This window comes from Lethenteron reissneri, chromosome 64, assembly GCF_015708825.2.
Source record: "Lethenteron reissneri isolate LAM-NWPU_2019-01 chromosome 64, ASM1570882v1, whole genome shotgun sequence".
Classification (NCBI taxonomy): domain Eukaryota; kingdom Metazoa; phylum Chordata; class Hyperoartia; order Petromyzontiformes; family Petromyzontidae; genus Lethenteron; species Lethenteron reissneri.
Window position 1 is genome coordinate 3343752 of NC_083842.1, and position 27134 is coordinate 3370885.

Below are 27134 nucleotides of genomic sequence, written 5' to 3' on the forward strand. Positions count from 1 at the left end.
GTGTGTGCTGCTGTGTGTGTGTGTGCTGTGTGTGTGTGCTGTGCCCTCACGGTGTGTGTGTGTGCTGTTGTGCCTTTACCGTGTGTGTGTGTGCTGTGCCTCTACGGTGTGGGTGTGTGTGTTGCTGTGCCCTCATGGCGTGTGTGTGTGCTGTGCCTCACGGTGTGTGTGTGTGTGTGCTGTGCCCTCATGGTGTGTGTGGGTGACTTCCCGTGTGCGATGCTCGGGTTGCCACCAGGCATGTTGGGTCAGGGGTAAATAAAACAAATAAAAATGTCCACGTGGTTGCGTGTTGCCTTGTGCTGTGGTGCGGAAAGGTGCGGTGCTGTGTGGTGGTACGGTATGGTGCGGTGCTGTGTGGTGGTGCGGTTGTGTGGTGGTGCTGTGTGGTGGTGCAGCGTGGTGCGGTGCTGTGTGGTGGTGCTGTGTGGTGGTGCGGTGTGGTGCGGTATGGTGCGGTGCTGTGTGGTGGTGCGGCGTGGTGCGGTGATGGGGTTGTGTGGTGGTACGGTGCTGTGTGGTGATGGGGTTGTGCGATGGTGCGGTTTGGCCGTCTGGTGGCGCAGGCTGCTGTGGTGGTGGTCTTCAACTTTGCCATGGTTCTGCTCATCTTCCCGTCCATCCTGAGCCTGGACCTGCAGCGCCGCGAGGAGGGGCGACTCGACCTGCTGTGCTGCTTCTACAGGTTCACTGCCACGCCGCACTACCACGCTGCACTACCACGCCGCACTACCATACAGCACTACCACACAGCACTAGCACGCAGCGCTAGCACGCGGTGCCCACACTACCATACACTACCACGCCGCACTGCCACGCCGCACTGCCACGCCGCACTGCCACGCCGCACTACCACACAGCGCTAGCACGCAGCGTTACCACGCAGTCCCCGCACTACCACACAGCGCTACCACGCTGCACTACCACACAGTGGCCACACTACCAGACAGCTCTACCACACAGCACTACCACACAGCGCTACCACGCAGCGCTACCAAGCAGTGCCCACACTACCACACAGCGCTACCACACAGCGCTAGCACGCAGCACTACCACGCAATCCCCGCACTACCACGCAGCGCTAGCACGCACCCTGTGGTGTCAGTGCGGTGTGTGTGCACGAGGGTGGAGCAGTTGTGACGCTCGCGCCTCACGTCAGGAAGCACCTGGGTCTAACAGCACTTGCCTCAACCGTCGTCTAAAGGCTATACGGGAGGCCTTTGTCTATATTCTCCTCTGCACGGGTTTCCTCCAGGTTCTACGATTTGCTCCCATGGCTAAAACAAAGTGACACGCAATGTCAGCGGCATTGACCACAACAACATCCCCAATGCTGGAACATCGCCTACACACGACCCAACTGGGATCGCACAGCGCAGTAGCAGCAGCAGCGGCCCCTGTACTGGCAGGACCCTCCTGGGTAAACAAGCAGAGCGATGATAATGACAATTATAATAACGACTGTAACTATTGTGCGTGTCGTGTGTGCGCTGTGTGCGCTGCGTGTGTGCTCTGCGTGTGTGCTCTGCGTGTGTGCGCTGCGTGTGTGCGCTGCGTGTGTTGCGTGTGTGTTGCGTGTGCTGTGTGTGCCGCGTGTGCGCTGCGTGTCACCGCAGTCCGAGCGCGATGCGGCCCTCGCGGCCGCAGGCGCCGGCGTTCCGCGAGTTGGCCGCCGCCGCGGCTGCCGTGGCCGCAGGGGGCGACGTGTCCCCACCGCCGCCCTACAGCAGCCCCACCGGATTCCCCGAAACCCACATCACCATGCACTCCACCGTGGAGGTGAGCGCACACTCCCGCGCCGCCACGTCGCCCACCCGCCCTGCCAGGGGGTCCGCACCGCGGGCGGACTGCGTCGAGTCGTTTTGGGATCTTTTGGGACCGTGTGGAATCGTTCAGAACCGTTCGGTGCGGCGACGCACCTCGAAGCGACGCCCTGACCCTCGCCCCGACCGTCACCCTCGCCGCGACCCAGGTGCAGTACGACCCCGCGAGCCAGCAGTGCGTGACCACCGTTCGCCCGTGCACCGAGGTCACGTTCCGGCCGCGCTCGCTCGGCCCGGAGCCGTCCGTCGCTCTGGCGTCGACATCGTCGCTGCCGTCGTCGTCCGGCACGGTCGTCGTGCCGGAGTCGGCGAGCTCCACGCGCGACCTCCTCGCCGACCACGGCGCGACCACGGCGTACGGGACGGACGAAGGCGACGACGGCGGCGGCGGCGACGGCGATGGCGGTGGCGGGGGCGGGCCGTGGGCAGGGTGGCCGGCCGGCTGGGGGGCGAGCGAGCGGCCTCCCCCTGCGTGGACGCGTTGGAGCCTGCAGGAGTTTGCCCGGACGCGGTATGCGCCCTGGCTGCTGCTGCGCAGGACGAAGGTGAGAGCGGCGAGTGAGCGGTGCGTGAGCAGTGCGTGAGCGGTGCGTGAGCGGTGAGTGAGCAATGAGCGGGCGGTGCGCGGGCGGTGAGCGGGCGGTGCGCGGGCGGTGAGCGGGCGGTGCGCGGGCGGTGAGCGGGCGCTGCGCAGGCGCTGAGCGGGCGCTGAGCGGGCGCTGAGCGGGCGCTGAGCGGGCGCTGCGCGGGCGCTGAGCGGGCGCTGAGCGGGCGCTGAGCGGGCGGTGCGCGGGCGCTGAGCGGGCGCTGAGCGGGCGCTGAGCGGGCGCTGAGCGGGCGCTGAGCGGGCGCTGAGCGGGCGCTGAGCGGGCGCTGAGCGGGCGCTGAGCGGGCGCTGAGCGGTGCCACTACCCCCCGCCCCCCCCCAGGTGGCCGTGCTGAGCGCGTTCATGTGCCTGCTGGCGCTGTGCCTGTATGGCACGACGCGCGTGCGCGACGGCCTCGGCCTGGCCGACGTGGTCCCGCGCGGCACGCGCGAGCACGCCTTCCTCACGGCGCAGGCGGCCTACTTTTCGGTGTACGGGGCCTACCTGGTCACCACCGAGGGCGTGGACTACCCCCGTGCCCAGGAGAGCCTCTACCGGCTGCACGACGCCCTGCACGGCCTCCCCTACACGCTGCGGGGCCCCGACGGCGCCCTGCCCCGCACCTGGCTTCACCACTTCCGCGACTGGCTGCAGGGTGAGTGCGCCGCTCGCCACCGTCGCGCGGCTCGCCTCGGCAAATAGCCAGCGTGGTGCCGGCGAGCGTCCGGAGTTCGTAAGGGTGACCGTACCGCCCTGTCCCCCGTATAGCCTTAAACACACCGTTGGGGCAAGTGCTGTTAGCGAGTAGCACCTATGAAGGCCGGCACGGCGCACGAGAGGGTGGATGGCCGGCACCACGCCCACCCCAGTGGCGATGTTTACAAACGGCACCAGGTAATCATTTGAGGCCGGGGGGAGGCCCAGGACCGGTTCAGATAATCATCGGTGTTTACCCTGAGCGGGAATCAAACCCGTGTCGCCGGGTTCTTAGTGCGGCACGCTAACCGCTGCACCACCGCTCCCCACCCCCTCCACCCACCTCCCATCCACCCCCCCCCCCCGCCCGCCACGCCGCACCCCCCAGGGCTGCAGGTGGCATTCGACGAGGACTGGCGATCCGGCCGCATCCGCCGGGAAGAGTTCCGTAACGGCTCCGACGACGGCGTGCTGGCGTACATGCTGCTCATCCAGACGGGCGACGCCAGCGCGCCCTTCAACTACGCCCAGGTATGGCCACGACGACCACGGCCACAACCACGGCGCCGATGCCAACGCCGAGGACCAGAATCGGAAACCGCGTCTCTGGGGAGAGAATCGCCCGGGTCGCGCCACGCGTCGCGTCGACGACGGCGTTTGTCCCTCCGGGGGTCGTTCATTTTGCGGCGCGCAAGCGGTCGGGGCAAAACGCGGTCGGGGCATTCTGCACGCGGTCCTTTTCGTGGCGGACTTCTGCGTGTGCGAGTTTTCCTGTCCGGGACGTTACTCCCGGAGAGAACCGTCCACGTTGATCGGCGACAAGCCCCCCGTGGTAAAAGGGCTCCCCGCTCTCCCCGCCGCCCCCGTGACGTCGCTACGCGCGACGCTCTTTCTCTCCTGTGACGCCGCGTGTCACGCTCGGCCCATCGTGGGAAACTGTCCCGGGAGGGCGCCTACCGGGGAGACGGAGCGGCAATGTTAGTCCGGGCGGACTCGCGAAATCGCGGGAGGTCGCGCGCGAGCGTCGCGCCATTCGTCTCCCTTGGCTCGACAGTTGCAGAGCCGGCGGCTGGTGAACGACCGGGGCCTGGTGGACGTCGACGGCTTCTACACCTTCCTCACGGCCTGGGTGACCAACGACCCGCTGGCCTACGCCGCCTCGCAGGCCAACCTGCGGCCCGAGCCCCCCGAGTGGCTCTTCAGCCGCTTCAACACCGCGCCCGACGTCATGCGCAGTGAGTGCCGTCGTCGTCGTCACCGTCGGTCACACAACAACAACAGTCGGCGTCACCGCTCGCGCCAGGCTAGGTGCGCCTCGAGGCTGTCACGCGACGTGTGTCGCTGGCAGGACAGACCCAGGTGCCATGGGTTGACTGGCTGAGATGACTGGCAGACGCACCGCACACTCGCTTGCAACCTCTCGCCAACCGAAGCCAGTGTGCCGCTCTGTCAATGTCACGGTGTGCTGGTGTGGCGGGGGCAGTTTGCCGGTGTGCCACTGTGCTGGCGTGTCGCTCAGTCGGTGTACCGGTGTGTCGGCATGTCCCTGTGCCCCTGTGTCGCGGTGCCGGTGTGTCGGTGTGTCGCTCCGTCGGTCTGTCGTTGTGCCGCTGTGCCGCTGTGCCGGCGGGTTGCTGACTGAGTGGCGTGCGGCTGCTCCTCATTAGAGGCGGTGAAACCGCAACGCGTAAACGCCGGCACCTTGAGGAAGCGAGCGCCGTGCGGCCGCACACCGGCCCAAACGGGATTACTCCGGGGGGGGCGCGGCGGGAGGGAGGGAGTGGATGGTGGGGGTGGAGGTGGGGGCGGAGAGAGAGGGAGCCAGGGAGAAAACGGTTTAGGGGGCAGGGAAGAGCGAGGAGGTTAGGGAGATGGCGGGGGTGCGTGGTGTGCTTTGTGTGCCTGTGTGTCTGTGTGCGTGCGTGTCAGTGTGTGTGTAGGTCAGTGTGTGTGGGGAGCCGTGGTGCAGCCGTTAGTGCATTGTGTTGCGAACCTGGCGACCAAAGTTCGATTTCCCGCTCACGGTCAAAGAATATCAAACCCGGTCCTGGGCGTCCTCTAGGTCGACTCAGCCTTAATTGAGCGCCGAGTATGATGCGTAAAATATCAGCATTGGGGAGACAAAGGCGGCCGGATGTGGAGCTGGCCACACCACCCCGCTTATAGGTGTGCCGTGCTGGCCTACGTGGGTCCACGCCAACAGCACTTTCCCCGACGGCCAGTTAAAGGCTACACGGGGGATCTTTGTTTTTGTCTGTGTGGGGTAGCTGGCTGGTTCTGGTGGGGGTTCACCGTCTCCGAGAGAGGGAGTGGGGAGGGAGTGTGGGGGTAGTGGGGCGGGGTGGCGAGTGTGTGCGTGCGTGGCACCGGGCCAGCCACCATGCGAAATTTACTGCACAAATTACAAACAGGTTTCGCCGGTGGTGCCGTTGAGGGCGCTGGCGATGTGGGAAAGGCCACCGGCTGAGAGGGTGCCAGCGCTCCCCCCCCACCCCCACTGATGCCCCCCCCCCACCACCTATCCCCCCCACCCAGCCAAGCCAGAGAACCTTTCCGAGGGCACTGCTGCGATCGTAGAGAAAGTTCATCGTCCGTCGCTCAATATTTCACGCCGGATTATTGGGTAGAGGGGCCGTATTGATATCCATCCAGCAGTGGATGGTTCGTGATCCATAATAAAACCAGCCAAGGTTGCGATTTCAAGTCCTGGGATCGATAGAATGAGCACCATTTTGTGGAGTTGTCAAAACAGTGACTGTCCTCTGGATAGACTTGCCTCGGCCATATGACTGTGGAATTCCCACCACTGGCTCTGCCATGAGCACCGAGGCCACGATGCTCGTTTGAGTAGCAGCGGGAACTCGTTGAATTGCTGAGCTGCGTTACTCAAACGATGTCTATTCACGTTTATTCAGCTCTGTTTACTCAAGTGACGTTCATCGAGGTCTGTGAGCTTAACTCCAAGCGTCTCTTTGTAAAGCCTTCGGGTTTCTTTTGCCAGTTTGTGGGTCTCGATGAGAGTTGCTGGTGACTGGCTCAGACACATCAACTCGCTACACTTGAGACCCCGGTTCAATCACAGGCAGTGGCTGTAACCGGATTGGAACCCTGAATCTCAGCTGTGCCAGCTCAGCGCCCTGACCTCTCAGCCACTTCCTTCCCTTATTCTTTTTTCCCTCCACGTAAAAATATCAATTTTGTTTACACATCCCAGCATCCACCACGACCTTCTGGCAGCGCATCCGATCGGCCGCATCTGTACAACACAAGCGGAGTCGGGCTCGCTTGACCCAACGCTCCTGACGGCCGCCCCCCCCACCGTCTTCTCTCCTCCGCTCCTCGTCTCTCCCCCCCGACCCTCCTCCCCCAGTCAAGCCGGCGGAGCGGATCGAGTTTGCTCAGCTGCCCTTCTACCTGGCGGGGCTGTCGGAGTCGGCCGACCACGTGCGCGCCATCGAGCGCGTGCGCGCCGTCTGCGAGAGCTTCGCCGCCGGCGGGCTGCCCAGCTACCCGGCCGGGTACCCCTTCCTCTTCTGGGAGCAGTACGTGGGCCTGCGCCACTGGCTGCTGCTGGCGCTCAGCGTGGGGCTGGCCTGCACCTTCCTCGTGTGTGCCCTCCTGCTGCTCAACCCCTGGACCGCTGGGCTGCTGGTGAGAGGGCGATGATGGTGGTGGTGATGGTGGTGGCGGCGGTGGTGATGGTGGTGGTGGTGATGGTGATGGTGGTGATGGTGGTGGCGGTGATGGTGGTGGTGATGGTGGTGGTGGCGGTGGTGGAGATGGTGGCGGTGGTGGTGATGGTGGCGGTGGTGGTGATGGTGGCGGTGGTGGTGATGGTGGCGGTGGTGGTGATGGTGATGGTGGTGGTGGCGGTGGTGTTGATGGTGGTGGCGGTGATGGTGGTGGTGGCGGTGGTGTTGATGGTGGTGGCGGTGGTGGTGATGGTGGTGGTGGTGGTGATGGTGGCGGTGGTGGTGATGGTGGCGGTGGTGGTGATGGTGGCGGTGGTGGTGATGGTGGCGGTGGTGGTGATGGTGATGGTGGTGGTGGCGGTGGTGTTGATGGTGGTGGCGGTGATGGTGGTGGTGGTCGGTGGTGTTGATGGTGGTGGCGGTGGTGGTGATGGTGGCGGTGGTGGTGATGGTGGCGGTGGTGGTGATGGTGGCGGTGGTGGTGATGGTGATGGTGGTGGTGGCGGTGGTGTTGATGGTGGTGGCGGTGATGGTGGCGGTGGTGGTGATGGTGGTGGTGGTGATGGTGGTGGTGGCGGTGGTGTTGATGGTGGTGGCGGTGGTGGTGATGGTGGTGGTGGCGGTGGCGGTGATGTGGCGGTGGTGGTGATGGTGGCGGTGGTGGTGATGGTGTTGGTGGCGGCGGCGGTGGTGATGGTGGTGGCGGTGGTGATGGTGATGGTGGAGGTGGTGGTGATGGTGGCGGTGGGGAGCGGTGGTGTAGCGGTTAGCGCGCTGCGCTACGAACCTGGTGAACCGGGTTCGGTTCCTGCTCACGACCAACACCGGTGATGATTATCTGAACCGGTACTGGGCCTCCTCTAGGTCGACTCAGCCTCAAATGAGTACCTGGTGCGATGTGTAAACATCGCCACTAGGGAGACAAAGGCAGTCGGGCGTGGTGTTGGCCACCCACCCTCTCGTGTGCCGTACCGGCCTTTATAGATGCTCACTAACAGCACTTGCCCCTACAGTCTGTTAAGGCTGTACGGGGGATCTTTGTCTTTGATGGTGGCGGTGATGGTGTTGGTTGATGCTGGCGGCGGTTGCGGCGGTGCCTTTACCTTAAGGGTAGAACATCTTCATCTTACTTTCCGTGTCTCTTTCTGATCGTCGGCCTGTCCGTGCGTCTTTGACTCCATGTCTCTGTCCGTCAGTCTTTCTGTGCGTCTCTCTCCGTCCGTGTGTCTTCTCTTCCTCGTGCCTCACAGCCTCGCCGCCTTGCTGCGTAGAGTTTGTATTTTCCTCCAGATTGGAATCGTGATCCTGCATTGCGATTCGTTACTCGGTTAAAACTAAGCGCTCACCCAATTGTTCCGGGTTTTCGGACAGCCTCAGTGCCTACAAAGACAAAGATCCCCCATATAGGCTTTAGCTGTTGGGGCAAGTGCTGTGAGCAAGAACCCATAAGGGCTGGCACGGCACGCTTATGAGGAGGTTGGTGGCCAGCACCACGCCCGGCCGCCTCCCAAGTGCTGACGTTTAATTCACTTAAAACCAGGTACTCGGTTAAAGGCTGAGTCGACCTAGGGGAGACCCAAGACCGATGCAGATATCCGCCGTCACCGATGTTGGCCGTGAGCGGGCATGGAACTCCGTTGCTGGGTTCATAGCACAGTGCACTAACCACTTTGCCACCGCTCCTCGCACACACACACACACGCGTACGGACACGCGCACATCGAGCGGGTAATGTGTGTGTGCCACACTGGGGGGGGGGGGGGGGGGTGGTTGGAGGAGGTGGGGAGGGGTTGGTGTGGGGAGGCATGCCACATGCATGTGCTCACACTTCACGCGTCGTACTAATGCTCGCACGCACGCACGTGCGCACGCATACCACGCACGCGCACGCTAGTTAACTTGCTCACACACCAACAACAGCCGTCATTCACGTCACAACAGCACGTGTGCCAGGCTAGGTGCGCTTGTTGCACACGCGCACGTGCGCACACACATACACACCTACCATGTCCTCCTCCTCCACACGTTTGTTTCCTGTCCGTACAGCTCCGTCACACGAATGCATTCTTGAGATTCCTGCGTGAAACGCACACACACGCACGCACGTGTGCGTGCGTGCGTGTGCGTGCGTGTGTGTGTGCGTGTCTCTGTGGGTGAGTGGTGGCACGGCGGTTAGCGCACCGCATTACCTACGAAACCGGGCGACCCGAGTTCGATTCCCGTTTTCAGCCAACGTTGACCTCGGGGGAGGCCCATGACCTGTTCAGATAATCGTCACCGGCGTTGGCCGTGAGCGGGATTCGAACTCGGGTCGCCGGGTTCGTAGCGCAGTGCGCTAACCAGTGCCACTGATGCCCAGAAGCACCTACACATGCGCACCTACACACGCGCACCTACACACGCCGGATTATGAGATCCACCCCAAGCGTGTGCTAGGGAGAGAGCGTCTTCCCATGCCGACTCTTCCCACTAGTTTTGGCCAGCGATCTTTACGTGTCCATCGACAACCGTTCGTACCATAGGTGACCTCTGGGAGGTCAATTAATACATTTTTCCTTCGCCAATTAATTTATACACGCATGGATGGAAGAGTGGAATGGTAACGCTTCGCGTGAAAACATCCGAATAGTTCTGAGCGCAAATGTCGCCCGTTTCACATTTTGTGCATTCCGATGGCTGGCGTGCGTGAGTGCGTGAGTGCGTGTGTGTGCGTGTGTGTGCGTGTGTGTGCGCGTGTGTGTGCGTGTGTGCGTGTTGTGAACGACAGACACGTACTTAGGCTCTCGTGGCTCCGCGATCGCAGGGAGTCGAGTAACGTTCGTGACTCCGCGGGGCTTCCCTCCTCGCCCAACCCCCCCCCCCGCCTACCCCTTCCGCTGAACGAGGAACTTCTTCTCCGTTCTCGCGAGCGCCACTCCACGCTTTCCCTGCGGGTCCCTCGTGGCGGTGGCACGGCGGGGGGGGGGGGGGGTTCAGTGGCTCACGTGGGAGAGAGTGCACGTGTGTGGGTGTACGCGTGCGTGTGTGCATGTGTGCGCATGCGTACGTGTGAGGGTGCGCACGCGTATAAACGTGTGAGCGTGAGCGTACACACGCGTATAAACGTGTGAGCGTGCGCGTGTGTACGTGTCAGCGTGCGCGTGCATGTGTGTGTGTGCACGTGCGTATGTGTGAGTGCGTGTGTGTGAGCTTGTGCGCATGCGTGTGCGTGCGTGTGTGTTGGGAAAACTCCCTTATGGAATGTGTTAGAACACAGAGGCGTGAAATTGGATTGTGACGGGACTGTGTGGGGAGAAGACGAAGAGGGATGGAATGGCGTGCATGCGTGTGTGCGTGTGCGTGTGCGTGCGTGTGTGCGTGCGTGTGTGTGTGTCTGTATGACTGGGCAAAGTTCTGTTCGTGAGCACCCATCACAAAACACGAGGTGGTGCTGTAACCAGCAACACCCACAGCCACCTTTGTCTCCCCAATGCTGATTTTTTTTTCTTTCCGCACTGCGCCACGTGCTCATTAACTGTTGAACCGACCTGGAGAAGGCCCCGGACCGGTTGCGATAATCTTGGCCGGTGTTGGCTGGTGAACGTGAATTGAACTCGGGTCGCCGGGGTCGAAGCGCAGTGCGCTAGCCACCACTCCCCTATTAGGGCTGATCTCAGTCTTTGTGAATGTATATTTATGTCTGTGCTCTGTGTGTGATGTTATGCTGTCTCTTCTGCGCGCATGTTGAACTCTCGCCCTCTCCCAACCAATACCAATACCCGCGTCATTCGCCACTAAGTGACGGTGACGTCACCACGGCGACTGTGCCAGGCCAGGTGCACGTGAAGTGTCGAAGGCTCGCTGACAGGAGGTGTTTTTTGTTGTTGTTTGTCCTCTCCCAAAACACGCCCAACACACACGCACACCCAACCACACACCCAACCACACACACACCCAACCACACACACCCAACCACACACACCCAACCACACACACCCAACCACACACACACAACACACACACACCCAACCACACACGCACCCCCAACCACACACACCCAACCACACACACACACCCAACCACACACACCCAACCACAAACCTATACACGAACGCACACACCCACAATGACACGACCACACGCTCACACAGGTGGCGGTGCTGGCGACGATGACGGTGGAGCTCTTCGGGATGATGGGCCTCATGGGCATTCAGCTGAGCGCCGTTCCCGTCATCAACCTCGTCGCCTTCGTCGGCATGGGCGTGGAGTTCACGATGCACGTCACGCTGGTGAGGTGGGGGGGGGGGGCGGAGGCTCGTCAGGTGACGTGACATCGTGTAAACGTAGCGATGCGTTGTCGATGATAACATTGACGACGATGGTGATGATGACTGTGACGACGACGATGTTGACAATGATGATAATGATGATGTTGACAATGATGGTGACGATGTTGACAATGATGATGACGATGTTGACTGATGATGATGATAATGATGATGACAATGATGATAATGATGATGACTATGACGATGTTGACAATGATGATAATGACGATGACCACAATGATGACGACGATGTTGATAATGATGAGAACGGTGACGACGACGATGACGACGACGATGACGACGATGTTGACAATAATGATAATGATGATGACGGTGACGACGACGATGATGGCTATGATGACAATGTTGATGAAATTGATGACGACGATGATGACGACGACGATGACGTCGTACGGTCGACGGAGAGCCGCCGCCGCTCACCCGCACCATCTCCGTCACTCCGCTGTGCCGCCCCCGCCACCGCCCAGGGCTTCCTGACGGCGACGGGCGACCGCGACAGCCGGGCGGTGCGCTCGCTGCAGCACATGCTGGCGCCCGTGCTGGACGGCGCCGTCTCCACGCTCTTGGGACTCGTCATGCTCGTCGGCTCCGAGTTCGACTTCATCGTCTGGTGAGCGAGCGTTGCGTAGTGACTGTGCCGACTGTAGTGACTGTGCTGTGAGTCGCAATCTGAAGTTGGTGAGTTCAGATTCCGGGTGATCGTGGCGGAGGTGACGGTTGCGGTGATGGCGATTGTGGCGGTGGTGACGGTATTGGTGGCGGTAGTTCTGGTGATGAGTCCACTTGCTGTACCGCCTTCTCCTGGCTAGCCGTGGCATGGCTCCCCCTTGGCACCGATGGGAAGGGAGTTTCACAGCGTTCGTGCGAAGATCCGACAACCCTCGCTGCTGCTGCCTCCACAGCGCTGGGTTACAGCTGCCACGTGCGTGGCCGCCACCAGCGGTGGTGGTGATGTGCCGGTGGTGTTGGTATCGAGCTGTAGTGGCGGGGATGATGGCCGCCGGTTGTTTGGGCTGACCCTGAGACGGGGGGGGGGGGGGGGGGGGGTGAGATGGGAGACTGAGCAGAGAATCGCCATAAACAGTGAGGCTGTGTAAACACTGCCCCAGCGTGTTTATAGACACGTGCTCGTGCACATACACACACGCGAGTGTAATGTATACACACACACACACGTGCGTCGTTCGCCTGTGTGTGTGTGTGTGTGCGGCTGCGCGGGGTGCTGTGTCTGCGTATTTTTTTCAAAAAATAGTTGCTGAGCAGAGGCTCTAAACGTCAAGCAGCCGGCAACAAACAGCACTCTCAAGAGTTTGAATAGCTAACAGTGGAACACGTCTGTTGAATGGAGCAAGGTTACTATTGGTCGAAGAGCTTGGGGGGGGGGGGGGAAAGAGACGATGATGACGACGATGACAACAATGGGGGGAGGGAATTCCAGAGTGAAGCCGTGCGAGGGAAGAAGCCGAGAGAGAGGAGTGTGTGTGTGTGTGTGTAGGGGGAGCGGTGGCGCAGCGGTTAGGGCGCTACACTCCAAACCCAGTTAGCAGAGTTCGATTCCCGCTCACAAACAACACCGCTGGCGATTACCTGAACGGTTCCTGGGCTCTACCCCGAGTGGACACGGCCTCAAACGAGCACCCGGCGCGATGCGCAAACGTCGCCCCTGCGGAGACAAAGGCGGCCGAGCGCGGTGCTGGCCACCCATCCCCCTCGTGCGCCGTTAAGTCCTTCGTCGGCGGCTGCTGCTCGCTGACGGCGGCACTAGCCCCGACAGCCTGTGGAGGCTACCGGGGGGATCTTTGTCCGTTTGCGTGCGACCGCACGCACACGGGGGGACGCGTCTCCCCCCACGGTGTTTGTGTAAATTCAACGAAAATAAACACGTGGCCCCGGCGGCGGCGCTCGCCACGGACCCCCCCTCGTTCCCTCTCTCGCCCGAGCCCAGACTCCCTGGGATAATAAACAACGTGGCCTCGCGGCCCCCACAGACAAATAAACACACAGCGGCTCTGCGCCGGAGGAGGAGGACAAGGCACGGCCGCCACGGCTGCCGTGGTGGTGGAGGCGGTGGCGGCGGTAACGGTGCAGCTGCACGTTGCACCGACAACACGGAGTTCTCCCGCTCTCTTTTTGTGCCGGCGGTGGGCACGAGCGAGCAGTTGCGGGGCTGCGCCTTTGGCCCGCGAGAGAGGGGCTGCCGGTGAGAGAGGGGCCCTAATAGTGCGGTGAGACTTGGCCTTTGTTGGGTGGGAGAGCCGGGAGGGGGGGGCGGGAGAGACCCCCTCCTCACCCCCTCCCTCCATTGGATGTTTATGTGACCCCCCCGGGTCAGCCTGCATTGGGCAGGTCAAAGGGCAGAGGGCGCATTTGGGTGGTGGGAAGAGCGAGAGAGAGGGCGGGGGTGGAGAGACGGAGGTGGGGGAAGGGGAGTGATTGAGAGAGGGGGGGGAGCAGGGGTAGGGGAAAGAGGAGGGGGTGGAAAGCGAGTGATTGAGAGAGAAGAGGAGAGAGAAGATAATTCACTTGTTCATCCAGGAGAGCGAAGCTGAGTCATAGGACTCTTTTTCAGGAGGGTCCTGCTGCTGTTGCATTGGGTTATTTATTTTCAGCCAGTGAATAACGAGTTGTGTTTATTATTGTACACGTGTGGAAGGAAACCGGAGCACCTGGAGAAAACCCCACGCCTTGCGCAAGGGGGCAACGCTCTATCCCCAGCGGACAGATGGAAACAGATTGACATTAGTCCACTTGCTATACTGCCTTCTGGCGAGCCAGGGGTACGGCCCTTCTTCGATGCTCACGGGAAGAGATATTTCACAGCCCATCTGTGAGTGATCTACCAACCCTCGCTGCTGCCTCCACAGCGCTGGATCGCAGCGGCCATGTGCACAAGCGTGGCCACCGCTGCTTGGCGGAGGAGGCAGGGTGAGGAGAGAAAGCGGAAGAGGCAGGGGTCATGAGGGATGAGAGGGTGAGAGAGAGAAATGGTGAGGAGTGGGGAGGCAGAGGGAGAGAGGAATAGAGAGCGAAGGAGTGAGGAGGCCGGATCGCGTTACTCTGCACACAAACATCCCGCTGGTGCTGGAGAGAAGGCCCTGCCGCCAGGCCGTGCCGCCAGGCCCTGCCGCCAGGCCGTGCCGCCAGGCCGTGCCGCCAGGCCGGCCGGTTGTCAGCTCCCCGTATTTACCGAGACCTCAGGGGCCCGGTCGTTAACGGCGACCACGACGATGAATTCGTATCTCGCGACGTCCGTGCGAAGTGCAGTGTTGCACATGGGGGGACGCGGGTGGAGGCCACAGACGAGGGAAGGCAGCCAGAACCGATTGCCCAAGTTCTGTGGTTCTCTACTGGGTTACGGTCCCAAAAAAAATTCCCGCTGGCCGGCAACAAGCAGCACGATTTTGGAGCATCACGGAGCAGAGTTTCTCACACGTTGGTTGAATGGAGCCATTCAACCAACGTGTGAGAAACTCTGAATGGAGCCAAGGTGATAGCGGCCACGCGGGTCCAGTGGCCGTGCGTCCGATCTCCCGCAGCAGTAGAGTGAACGCGTTCACCGCGGTCAAGTCGATCGGTCGGTCGCGTGCGTCGGGGTAAAGTGTGGGTACTCCCGTCTCTGGCAAGATGACTTGCCAACGTGGCGAGAGTCGCCCAGATATCCTCTAATCCTACCACTGACTCAACCTAACTCTTCACTGCTATCCCGTCACCCTACTCCTGACCCCTGACCCTTACCTCTAACCCCAAACAAAAGCACTTGCGCGGAGCCACTCCGTCAGTAACCCTCTTCCTCTCCACGTGTCTCCATCTCCTCCTTGTGTCTCTCTCTGTCTCTCTGTCTCTCTCTTTGTCTCCGTCACGCTCATCTCTGGACAGAGGGCCTGCAAGGACAGGTAAATGGCACTCGCCGTGGGTTTGTGTCGGCAAATGCTCTCACGTCCCTGGGTCTCGTGTCCGTGACTCTTCCTCCTCGCTGCTCCATTTTGTTGTTTTTATTTCCCCCTGCGGCTTCCATTCAACACGGAACCTGCTTGTTTGCTGTGTGCTCCCTGTTTGCGACCTTCCTGTGTGCAGTCTGAGCGCACGTGCCAATGTGCCAGCCGCATGTGGCAAGGTGGGCACAATCCCGCCCTCGCAGCAACAAGGCCTCGGTTCGATTCCCAACTTGGGTGCCTTTCTGTCTGTAGTTTGTATTCTCTCCGCCCGTTCCGCGTGGGTTGCCTCCGGATTCTCCGGTTCCCTCCCATATCTAAAAAAGAACCACATGCACAGTGGCATTGGCGTTGACCAAAGCATCGAGCCACTGATAAATAACCTGCAAATTCCTGAGTTGGTATCATACATTGCAATATCACTCCCTACTGTGAATATCGGTCGGAAGCCTCCTTGAGACTCGGTGAGGCCTTCCCGGATGAAGAGGCATGATCGTCATCATAATGACTCTCTGTGTGCCTCGGAGCAGTCATGTTTTGGGGAGCGGTGGCACGGAGGTTAGCACACCACGCCACGAACCCGGCGATCCGAGTCCGGTTCTGCATGCTGCCAACATCGGTGACGATTTTCTGTGCCGGTCCTGGGCCTCGCCTAGTTCGACTCAGCCGTAAATGATTCTTCCGTATGCAAAAAGAACTTCGACACCGGGGAGACAAAGGCAGCCGGGCGTGGTGCTGGCCACACCGCCTATCCACAGGCGAGCCGTGTCGGCCTTAATAGGTGCTCGCCAACAGCACTTGCCCCTCGAGCCCGCGTGGGCCACACGGGGGACCTTTGTCTCACTGGAGGCTCTCTCCTGCAGGTACTTCTTCGCGGTGCTCACCATCATGACGGTGCTCGGTCTGCTCAACGGCATCGTGCTGCTCCCCGTGCTCCTCTCCATCGTGGGGCCTCCGCCGGAGGTGAGGCCACGCACGCCGGCTTGGGCCGCACTGAGGGCCCAGCCCGCTGGGGGGGACTGCCAGTCACTCACACAGTCCACCAATCACCCGTTCTCACACACAGTCCACCAATCACCCGTTCTCACACAGTTCTGTCTGTGTGTGCGCGTGCGTGCGCTTGTATGCATGTTGTGGCAAGTGGTAGTGTAGTGGTTGGCGTGGTGCACTACGAACCAACAGCCTGTTGAGGCTACTGGGGAGGGTCTTTGTACGTGTGTGCACACACATGAACACGTGTGTGCACACACATGAACTCGTGTGCACACACATGACCACGTGCGTGTACGTGTGCGCACGCGATCGCGTCCCCAGGTGACCCCAGCCGGCGGCGGCAGCCGTCTCCCGACGCCATCGCCGCAGCCGCCGCCCTACCCGGCGAGACGCGGGCGCGGCGGCGGTGACGCCGGCGGTGGGGGGAACTCCGGGCGGCGCCCACCGTTCCCTCCGTCGTACCCGGGGCTCGGCGCGCGGCACGCCCGCCCCGGCGAGTCGTCCGCCGCCACCACCACCGGCACCACCCCCTCCTCCTCCTCCATTACCGAGTCCTCCGACTCGGAGTGCTGCTCCGAGAGCGCCGCGTCGCTATCGACGTCGCCCGGCGACGGCGCCGCCGCCGGCGCCTCCTGCGCCGCGGGCAACGCTTGCCGGCACGGACACCGCGACCACAATCACCGCCACCACCGCCACCACCAGCAGCAGCAACAACAGCAGCAGCAGCAGCAGCAACATCGGTTGCATCAAGTGCGAGAGCATGATTATCACCACCAGCAGCAGCATCAGCAGAGGCCTCAAGCGGGGAGCGGTGGTGCACGCCGGGCGGGACACCCGCGCGTCACGGTGAGCCGCCCCGGGGCACGCGCCGCGACGCGCTCCGCTCCAGCTGCTTCGGTGTTGCTGTTTCCGTTTCGTGCGCGTTGGGTTCCGCTCGAGAGCTCCAGAGGGCGGGATGGGGTGGCACCAACCCGGGGTGCCGCAAATAGAGATCACGGCACAAACAACCGCAGAAACATCACAGCTCTGAGCACCAATTCCACGTTCCTATGGCAGCGGCTGACCTCACCTCTTGGCCACCCCGCATCTAAAGTTTCTCCAACCCCTTGCACGTTCCACATGTGTGCGCGCGTATTTCTGTGCGTGCGTGTGTGTACGTATTTACGTATGTACGTGCTTGTGTGTGTGAGGTAGTGTGTACAATACGAACCTGCCGATCCGGGTTCGATTCCCGCTCACGGCCAACACCGGTGACGATTATCTGAACCGGTTCTGGGCGTTCCCTAGGTCGACTCAGCCTCAAATTAGTACCTGGTGCGATGTGTAAACATCGCCACGAGGGAGACAAAGGCGGCCGGGCGTGGTGTTGGCCACCCACCCCTTCGTATGCCGTGCCGGCCTTCGTAGGTGCTTGTAAACAGCACTTGCCCCTACAGTCTGTTAAGGCTATACGGGGAATCTTTGTCTTTTGAGGTAGTGTGCACCTAGCATGGTCCAAGTGCCGTGGTGACGTCACTGCCACTTAGTGGTGATTGGCGGTTCTTGTGAGGTAGTGTAGCAATTAGTGTGCTGTAGCAACTAACGAATTCGATTCCCCCCTTATTATCTGAACCAGTCCTCGGGCCTACACTGTATGTATGAATCTTTGTCTTTTCTTTGCAGTTCGTGCAGCCTGCGGGACAGTGCCTGGAGATGGGCGCCATGCAGTACAGGGCCCGGCCTAGGCCAAGGCCTCAGCAGGAGCAGCAGCAGCAGCACGGCGGAGTGGCATCGGCGGACTGCACAACATCACTGCAGCAGCAGCAGCAGCAGCAGTGGGCGTCACAGCCGGCGCGCCTCCACGGCCGCTCGGGCGCGGACAGCACCGATTCGCCGCACGCCGGGCCCGGCCGCGGCAGGACTAGCGGCCACCAGGCTTGGGGCGAAGGCCGCGGCCGCCGCGCCGGGGCGACGGCGCCGGCCGGGCCGTTTGCCACCGTGACGGCCACCACGTCGGTGACGGTGGCGCTCTTGAGGCCGGGCGCGGGGCCGGCGGCGCCGGCAGCGCCGGCCGCGCCGGCCGCACGAGCGCCGGCACCTTTTGCGGGAGACCCCCACGTGCCCGCGTACGACGCCGGCGAGTGCGACTCGGACTGCGGGCGCCGCTGCCGCCACCACCACAAGTAGCGAGGAGGGGCCCCGCGCTCAAGTGACGCCGACCGTAGCAATAATTGTAACGTTGTGAATGAGAGTAAATATTATATCGGGGGCAGTGGGGGCGCTGTTTGTATATATTTTTATTTCACGCGAAATGTACAAATGTTGAAGTGGAGGGTTGGAGACGGGAGAGAGCGAGCCTCCAAGTAAATCACTGCCACTGAAGTCGACCGCCGCCGTGCCCGTAGCGCGTTGGCACGGTCGTTCGCTGAGCGACGCGTCGCCTGTCGCGCGCGCTGGGTTAGCGCTTGGTGACAAGAATTGTCGCTCGCTCGCCACGTGACGTCCGACGGATCATTTGCGACCGGTGGACACATTGGCGCGACGAATATTAAGTCGACAACTGCGTTTAAATGTATTTGTGTGTGTGTTGTTAATGTTTCACTGGCATGCTGCTACACAATATCAGCGCTGTAAAAAAAAAAACTTATTTTTTAGGTAAAAAAAAAGGAAAAAAATTTGGAGAAAAAAAAACCCGGAAACGATTTGATGCGACGCGTGTCGCAGTGGAAATGAAGGAATGTAAGCGGTGGTGGCGGCAGGGCAGTACAGACGTCGTACAGACGCTGTGTTCGGTCTCTGGCAGCTTGTTCAGTGTCGTGCGGTTCGGAGCCACGCGACGTTTATTTATCATTTTATAACTTTACAAGAACAGAATGTCGGCTTATTACCGCGATGATGATGATTATTACGAACGCTCGGACGCTCCACGGAGCGACGGCGAGGCCTCCGCTCGCGTCCGACGCTCGCCGAGCATGGAGCGTTTTTATTTTACATTTTTAACCCAGTGGATACGTCCCGTGTCGTAATTACGTGTTTCTATTTATACGCGGTCTCGTTATACGAAGGCAAAGATGCAGTATTGTGTTGGCATTTTCCGTTCGTTGGCCATTATTTTGTATTTCCGTCTCTGTCTGCGTCTCCCGGCATGGTGCTGCGTCCATCCGGCCACCGCACGCAGCCTCCCCTGCGGTCCCGTTCCCCTCTCGGCGCTATTTCCTGTTTACAGTTCCTCGCCCCACGGGGACCAGCGCCAGGTGGCGAGGCCCGTTCGCAACTCCTCGGACGGAATTGCATTTTGACCGAAAATCAAGCGGCGGCGGCGAGTAGTTAATCCCGTTCACGAGCATCCGCCCCCCCCCCCCCCTAAAAGACTGAACTGGGGGTTGTCACGAAAGCCCCCCCCCCTCCCGCCCACCCCTCCCACCCCCGGCACTTGCGTCCCGACCTCAAGTGGCACACTCCGGTTTTGCGAGGTTTCCGGGAAATCATTGATTTTGACGAGGGACCAGCGCTGGTTACAACGAAACGGGTCACCTGCACATGCCACCACTGCATTCTGGAAACCCCACGGTGAATTCTTTAAAGAAATTCCTTGAATCATGAGCCGCAAGCTGTGACCGAGACAGTCGGTAACTCGCGCCTCTTTCCCACCGTGCGACCGAGGCATGCCGGGGCCCTGCCAAACCGCCTTGCTCACTAGCGGCGCCGGCGGGCGCTCGCCCCAACGGAAATGATTGACTCTGCTCCCGGCCCTGCTTGGCCCCGAGCAGTATTCACAGACATCTGCTAAAGCCAGCGTCTAGGGGTCTGGATCCCCACTCCGCTTGGCAGATTTGCTCCCGGGAATTCCTCCCGTGCCGTGAGGGCCCCAACAACGCTGGCTCGGCTCAGATTTGGCAGTGGAAAAATCAGTCGGTAAAAGTTTGGCCTCCCTTTTCCTTAATGTCTGTGTTTCCACACCCCTCGCCCCCACCCGGGTCTCCGTCTCTCTGATTGGAATTTATAAAAACTATTGTCATGTGTTTGTAACGACGGGCATCGAGAAATGAACCGCACCTCGCCGTCTTGCCCCACTTCACGCGGCAGCTTCGTCCGCGCACGGCGCGTCGCTGCCAGGAGCGAGAGCGCAGCCAAAGGGCTTCCGTTCGGTGTCGTAACGATTCGCTGGGGGGGCCTGTTGACCGCTCGCGGTCTCCTCACGGAGTTTACGCCGTCGGCGATCATCGACGCGCGCATCGGGAAATCCCAGCATGCCGTGCGTGTCAAGATTGCCGCGCCGTCCAAATTGAGCAACGCCACGGTCGCAGCTCGCCGCCCGAGGAGGAGGTGGCGGCCGCTTGCGGAACGCGGAGCGTTGGTGATGATGTCATCCCGACACGCCAAGCATTCTGGCAATTCCTGATGGGTTTTGCCGTTGCAGCAAAATTAAATGTGCGTACGGCCAGCGCACACCCATCAAGACCACGGCAGCGACCAAAACTGCCACGTGAGTTGTGGTCACTTTAAGAGATGGCGGTCGGAGTGGCCCACGTTCTAATTAGAGAGCGAACCGCTAACCCGTCATCAAGCTATTGGGCCACGTCCGTCTGCCTTGGCTGCACTGTGCTGGTGGCAGAAGTTCCACATTCCTATGACGGGGACGGGGGATGGGACAGACTTGAAAGTAAACGGGGGGTGAGTTTGGTGAATTGGTGAAACCAAACGGAACCTCCGTTGTCGCGGTGTGAATTCTGTCACGGAGTGGGGGATAGTGGGGGGGGGGTAGCGTGCGGGTCAGGGGTCATACCCCCCCCCGCCACCACTGCATCAGAGGTCATGAACAATCCGGACTTGACACTAACCGAGATGCTACGGTAACATTATATATAATATAAATTATTTATAACGGAAGTCTTTATTTTTGTAGTGTACAGAGTAGTTCCTTTGTGACAGAAGTATATTTAAAAAAGATGTCTTATATAAACAATAGTCGACTTTTATTCCTATTGTTACTGACTTGGTTGATCGTAATTGTTCATTTCTGTAACGACTAAACCCCTTCGCTATGATAGCTACTGTCTGTACACAGGCGCGCGCACGGCTGCGTCATCACACCACCACGTCATCACACCACTACATCGTCACACTCCTGCATCGTCACACCACTACATCTTCACATTCCTGCGTCACACCACATCGTCACACATCCTGCGTCACACCGATGCATCGTCACACTCCTGCATCGTCACACTCCTGCGTCACACCGATGCATCGTCACACTCCTGCATCGTCACACCGATGCATCGTCACACTCCTGCATCGTCACACCGATGCATCATCACACTCCTGCTTCGTCACACTCCTGCATCGTCACACTCCTGCATCGTCACACCGATGCATCGTCACACTCCTGCATCGTCACACTCCTGCATCGTCACACCGATGCATCGTCACACTCCTGCATCGTCACACTCCTGCGTCACACCGATGCATCGTCACACTCCTGCATCGTCACACTCCTGCGTCACACCGATGCATCGTCACACTCCTGCATCGTCACACTCCTGCATCGTCACACTCCTGCGTCACACCGATGCATCGTCACACTCCTGCATCGTCACACTCCTGCGTCACACCGATGCATCGTCACACTCCTGCATCGTCACACTCCTGCATCGTCACACTCCTGCGTCACACCGATGCATCGTCACACTCCTACGTCACAGCGCTGCATCATCACACTCCTGCATCGTCACACTCCTGCGTCACAGCGCTGCATCATCACACTCCTGCTTCGTCACACTCCTGTATCGTCACACTCCTGCGTCACAGCGCTGCATCATCACACTCCTGCTTCGTCACACTCCTGCATCGTCACACTCCTGCGTCACAGCGCTGCATCATCACACTCCTGCATCGTCACACTCCTGCGTCACGCCGATGCATCGTCACACTCCTGCATCGTCACACCGATGCATCGTCACACTCCTGCATCGTCACACCGATGCATCGTCACACTCCTGCATCGTCACACTCCTGCATCATCACACTCCTGCTTCGTCACACTCCTGCATCGTCACACTCCTGCATCGTCACACCGATGCATCGTCACACTCCTGCATCGTCACACTCCTGCGTCACACCGATGCATCGTCACACTCCTGCATCGTCACACTCCTGCGTCACACCCATGCATCGTCACACTCCTGCATCGTCACACTCCTGCATCGTCACACTCCTGCGTCACACCGATGCATCGTCACACTCCTGCATCGTCACACTCCTGCGTCACACCGATGCATCGTCACACTCCTGCATCGTCACACTCCTGCATCGTCACACTCCTGCGTCACACCGATGCATCGTCACACTCCTGCGTCACAGCGCTGCATCATCACACTCCTGCTTCGTCACACTCCTGTATCATCACACTCCTGCGTCACAGCGCTGCATCATCACACTCCTGCATCGTCACACTTCCTGCGTCGTCACACTCCTGCATCATCACACTCCTGCATCGTCACACTCCTGCTTCGTCACACTCCTGCATCGTCACACTCCTGCGTCACAGCGCTGCATCATCACACTCCTGCATCGTCACACTCCTGCGTCGTCACACTCCTGCATCATCACACTCCTGCGTCACAGCGCTGCATCGTCACACTCCTGCATCATCACAATCCTGCATCGTCACACTCCTGCGTCACAGCGCTGCATCATCACACTCCTGCATCGTCACACTCCTGCATCGTCACACCGATGCATCATCACACTCCTGCATCGTCACACTCCTGCGTCACACCGATGCATCGTCACACCGTCGTGTCGTTGTGTCATGAAAGCGCCGTGCAGCTTGATACTCCGCGTGGCGCAGCGGCGCAGACGCCCCGCGTCAATTCCCAGTCCACCGCCCCTGCAAGCGGGGGGGGGGGGGGTCACTGTGCAAACAGAGGGGAGGTATGGCCCGTCTGCCGCGTGCCACGTGACCGGTCTAAGCGTGCTCACGTCTTCTGATGAACATCGAGCGCTCAGCGGCAGTCCGTGGCGACCGCTCAGGTCGACGATCTCCTGCCTCCGAGCGAGTCCGTGGGACGAGAGCACGTGTGCTTCCCTTGTCAGTACCACGTGATAATAATAACAACAACAACCACAATATTCGCCGTCGATCCCTCTACGTTTAACCTGGGCAGAGCCTCAAGACTGCAGGAGGTGTCCTGCCACATTGGGATGTCGGGAGTGTGCCCAGCGAGAACGATCGCCGAGTCTCGAGATTCTCCTGTCTGGGAGCGGCATCGTCGACAAGACAAGAAACGAAATAAATTCCCAATGTTTTGGCCCAGAGACGCTGCCTGCGTCTCTGGGCCAACCCTGGCGGTGTGTGCCCGGTGCCCTCGGGTTTCGCGAGGGCAAAGGCTCCGTCGTGCGGGCACAGGCGATGCCACCACCTCCTTCCCGCAGCGCGCAATCTGTTAAACTGCCAGGATCGCTCGAGAGTGCGGGCTCCCGCTGCCTTGGTGCTCATCTCCTGTTTACAGCCCTTGCAGAGCCAGCGGTGGAAATTCCACATTCCTATGGCGGGGGGTGGGGCGTGGGGCGAGTCCGTTGTTGCCTTTTTATTTTGTTCTACGAGGTGGTGCTTATATCGACCCCAGAGGGTGGGAGGGAGGGGGATGGGTCGAGTCGGCCCTCTCACGACGAGGATGCGAACTCGCGTCGCTCCGCTCGCTCCGCCACCACCGCGGGGCCCGCAGGCCGGACGGTGCCGCTGTGCGACGGGGGCAGCGTGCGACGAGCGTCGCCACGGTGCTACAAGGGGTTGGGTTCGACTCCCGACTCGGGCGCCTTTGTGGAGTCGTCTGTGTGTGGAGTGTTTGTGGAGTCGTGTCTGTGTGGAGTATGTGTGGAGCCTGTCTGGAGCCTGTCTGGAGTGTGTGTGTTGAGTCTGTCTGGAGTCTTTGTGGAGTCTGTCTGGAGTCTGTGTTCTCTCTCCCTCGGCTCTCCATCGGTCTCTTCCGACTTCTCCGGTTTCCTCCTCCCGGAGATAAAATAAAACCGTACAATGTCACCGGCATTGGCCAAACATCATCTCGGTGCTGGAAAGCCACGTGCAAAATTTACTCCATTTAAATCAGTTTGTCACAGGACCCTCCTGGAAACGAGCCCTAGAGGCTCGGTGAGGCTCTCCTGGCTACAACGAAACGTAAATAAGTAAATGGATCTAACCTACCGAGCAGAGTTTCCATCTGTAGCTCGGTTGATGCCTCTGTCCATACACGGCTCATAGAGCGACCCGGTAGTTGCGTGCGGGACCAGTTGTTGTGTAACGTCGCAGCTGCGGTCGATGCTCCCGGGACGACACGGCGGGAGGTCGCGTCTTCATTGTCGGCGAGCGGCCGAGAGCTCGGCCATCCCATCGCCCCCCCCACCTCGCTCTCTCGGAGACCTCGCCCCCACGGCCACGCTTCCAACCGAATGCAATTCTCCCTCGTACATACTTGAAGGTCTGGGAAATGAAATAGATGAAAGGGCAGGTAATGGGTGTTGTGTTTTGTTTATAGAGTGGTGGCACTTGGTGCTGCTCTGCCATGGCGCTACTGAAAGAATACGAGTGGCCTCCTGTGAAAGTGTATTATTATTGTTAATGATAATATTAAAAAAAGTCGATGTTTTAACTAATAAATGTTTATTATTCTCACTGCGTTGAGTGGGATGTTCAGCGCCGCGCCCGTGTTGCGAGTGTGTGGGTGCACAGTGGGTGGCACACTGGTGCATCCTCCAATCATCTCGATCAACCCATAACACCTGGGTCTGTCCTGTGGGCCTCCTACACCTAGCCTGGCACAAGACTTAACCCGCACCACCTGAGTCGGTCCAGTCAGCAGCGATAACCTTCTACACTTCACGTGACAGGCCTCAAAGTGCTCCAAGCCTGGCACAGGCTCCGTGATGGCGAGCAGCGGTTCGTGTGAGTGTTGCTTCTGTGATAGTGGTGGTTGATTGGTGGTGGTGGTTGATTGGTGGTGGTGGTTGATGGTGGTGGATGTCCCGATTGATGCTGTGAGATTTCACTGTGACACGAATTTTGTTCCTGGGTAGTGTTATTTTCTCATTGCTTATGCCTCAAAAGTATAGAAAATGTCTATTATTCACCACATACTTTGCTTTTGTGACCAGGACCTTATGTGAACAAAATACACAAATGCACACGTTTTCTCATTGAAGATAGGTCAATTAAAACAGATCACTGTCCTGGTCACAAAAGCAAAGTTTGTGGGGAATAATAGCCATTTTCTGTACTTTTGAGGCATAAGCAATTGGAAAATAACGCTTACTACCCAGGGACAACTTTTATTTTGTTACACTGTTTTCAATGGGACTTTTGAGGTCTTGACGATGGTACCGGCACCGCTTGATTGTGGTTCACTGCACCGCGCTACGAAGCCGAGCGAGCCGAGTTCAGTTCCAACTCACGGCAAACAGCGGTGACGAACGTCTCACCCGGTCCTGCACTGGGCCTCCCCTAGGTCGGCTCGGTATAAACTGAATGACTGGTGCAGTGTGTATTGCGATGGTGTTGGCAGCAGCACCGCACCTCATCGCACTCGGCCACACAGGTTCAATTCCGGGACATGTTGACCATTATGTTTCAGGATTGCTGCTGGGATCTTTGGGATATTTGAATGTTTGAAATCAAAATTAAATATCTGAACCTGGCCTGGGCCACCCATAGGTAGACTCTTAAAATGAAATCACTCTCGCTGGTGCGCAGGTGTGGTCGTGAACATCAGCCAATAGACACTTTGCGGACAGGCGTTTGTGTCGAACAGGCCTCACCGTCCCCTTGCAAACTGCGCCGGCCTCAACAGGCGAACTGCAGCAGCGCTCGGGCACCAAGAAGCCGTTCGGTGAGTGGTGGTGGTGCTGGTGGTGTTAGTTCGCTGATAGCGGCGAGGCAGGCAGGCGGGTGAGTGAGCGGGTGAGTAAGCGGGTGAGCGAGTGATCAGCCGTTCGGTGAGTGGTGGTGGTGCTGCTGGTGGTGGTGTTGGTTCGCTGATAGCGGCAAGGTGAGCGGATGAGCGAGTGAGCAGGCAGGTGAGTGAGCGGGTGAGTGAGCGGATGAGCGAGTGAGCAGGCAGGTGAGTGCGTGAGTCAACCGGTGGGTAGGCAGGTGAGTTAGCGGGTGAGTGAGCGGATGAGCGAGTGATCAGGCAGGTGAGTAGGCGGGTGAGCGGGTGAGCGAGTGATCAGGCAGGTGAGCGGGTGAGTACTGGTGGGTAGGCAGGCGAGTGAGCGGGGTGAGCAGGCAAGTGAGCGGGTGAGTGAGCGGGGGGAGCAGGCAGGTGAGCGGGTGAGTGAGCGGGGTGAGCAGGCAGGTGAGCGGGTGAGTGAACTGGTGGGTAGGCAGGCGAGTGAGCGGGGTGAGCAGGCAGGTGAGCGGGTGAGTGAGCGGGGTGAGCAGGCAGGTGAGCGGGTGAGTGAGCGGGGTGAGCAGGCAGGTGAGCGGGTGAGTGAGCGGGGTGAGCAGGCAGGTGAGCGGGTGAGTGAGCGGTGCCGTGGGTTTCCCAAGGGCCGCGGTGTCGCGTTACGCACGCGGCGCCTAATGGGGCCGCGTTGACAGACGCCGGTTTGTTTTGAGTTCGAGACGTTCTCACCACCACCACCACCGTACCACCACCGCCACCACCACCATCAAAGCCGCCACGGGCTGCTGTACGTCCAAAGCGGCAGTTGTCGCTGCGGCGGTGGTGGTACGGTGGTTGTGGTGGTGACGGTGGTTGTGGTACGGCGGTGGTGGTGGTACGGTGGTGGTGGTAGCGGCAAACACGTGTGGCAGAGTTGGTTGTTTATATTTGTAATTTTTGGTGGCCTGGGCTCGAGCGAGTTTTCCCTCGAGTTGCCACCTGTTCCGGCTTGACCCGCACAGGTGGCAAGCCCTAGGAGCAGCTTGACGCTCCCCATTCGCTTGCCGGCGCCGTGCTGTTTGACGTTATCACCCGGTCCGGTGACTCGCGAATATGGAGACCTCCCTCCTCCCTCTCGCGCCCCCTTTAAGCTTCTCCCCCTGGTGAAACAACAGCGAGACCGAGCGAGACAGACCGAGCGAGCGTCCACACGGAGCTGACCG

General features: G+C 59.9%; 1 protein-coding gene across 2 annotated transcripts in view; it reads left to right on the forward strand.

Moving 5' to 3' along the window:
- Positions 1 to 21531, forward strand: part of PTCH1 (patched 1) — a 54043-nt gene extending 32512 nt beyond the window's left edge. Inside the window, exons 14-25 of one of the 2 annotated variants that reach the window (XM_061577348.1) lie at positions 567 to 685; positions 1617 to 1779; positions 1973 to 2368; positions 2753 to 3065; positions 3495 to 3637; positions 4161 to 4341; positions 6477 to 6757; positions 10929 to 11066; positions 11594 to 11736; positions 15922 to 16021; positions 16373 to 16897; positions 17714 to 21531. In XM_061577348.1, the coding sequence (XP_061433332.1) occupies positions 567 to 685; positions 1617 to 1779; positions 1973 to 2368; positions 2753 to 3065; positions 3495 to 3637; positions 4161 to 4341; positions 6477 to 6757; positions 10929 to 11066; positions 11594 to 11736; positions 15922 to 16021; positions 16373 to 16897; positions 17714 to 18217 (3006 nt within the window). In that variant the 3' untranslated portion in view covers positions 18218 to 21531. The remainder of the gene's footprint in view (positions 1 to 566; positions 686 to 1616; positions 1780 to 1972; positions 2369 to 2752; positions 3066 to 3494; positions 3638 to 4160; positions 4342 to 6476; positions 6758 to 10928; positions 11067 to 11593; positions 11737 to 15921; positions 16022 to 16372; positions 16898 to 17713) is intronic. The other variant, XM_061577349.1, reaches the window with a different exon arrangement.
- The last annotated feature ends 5603 nt before the right edge of the window (positions 21532 to 27134 follow it).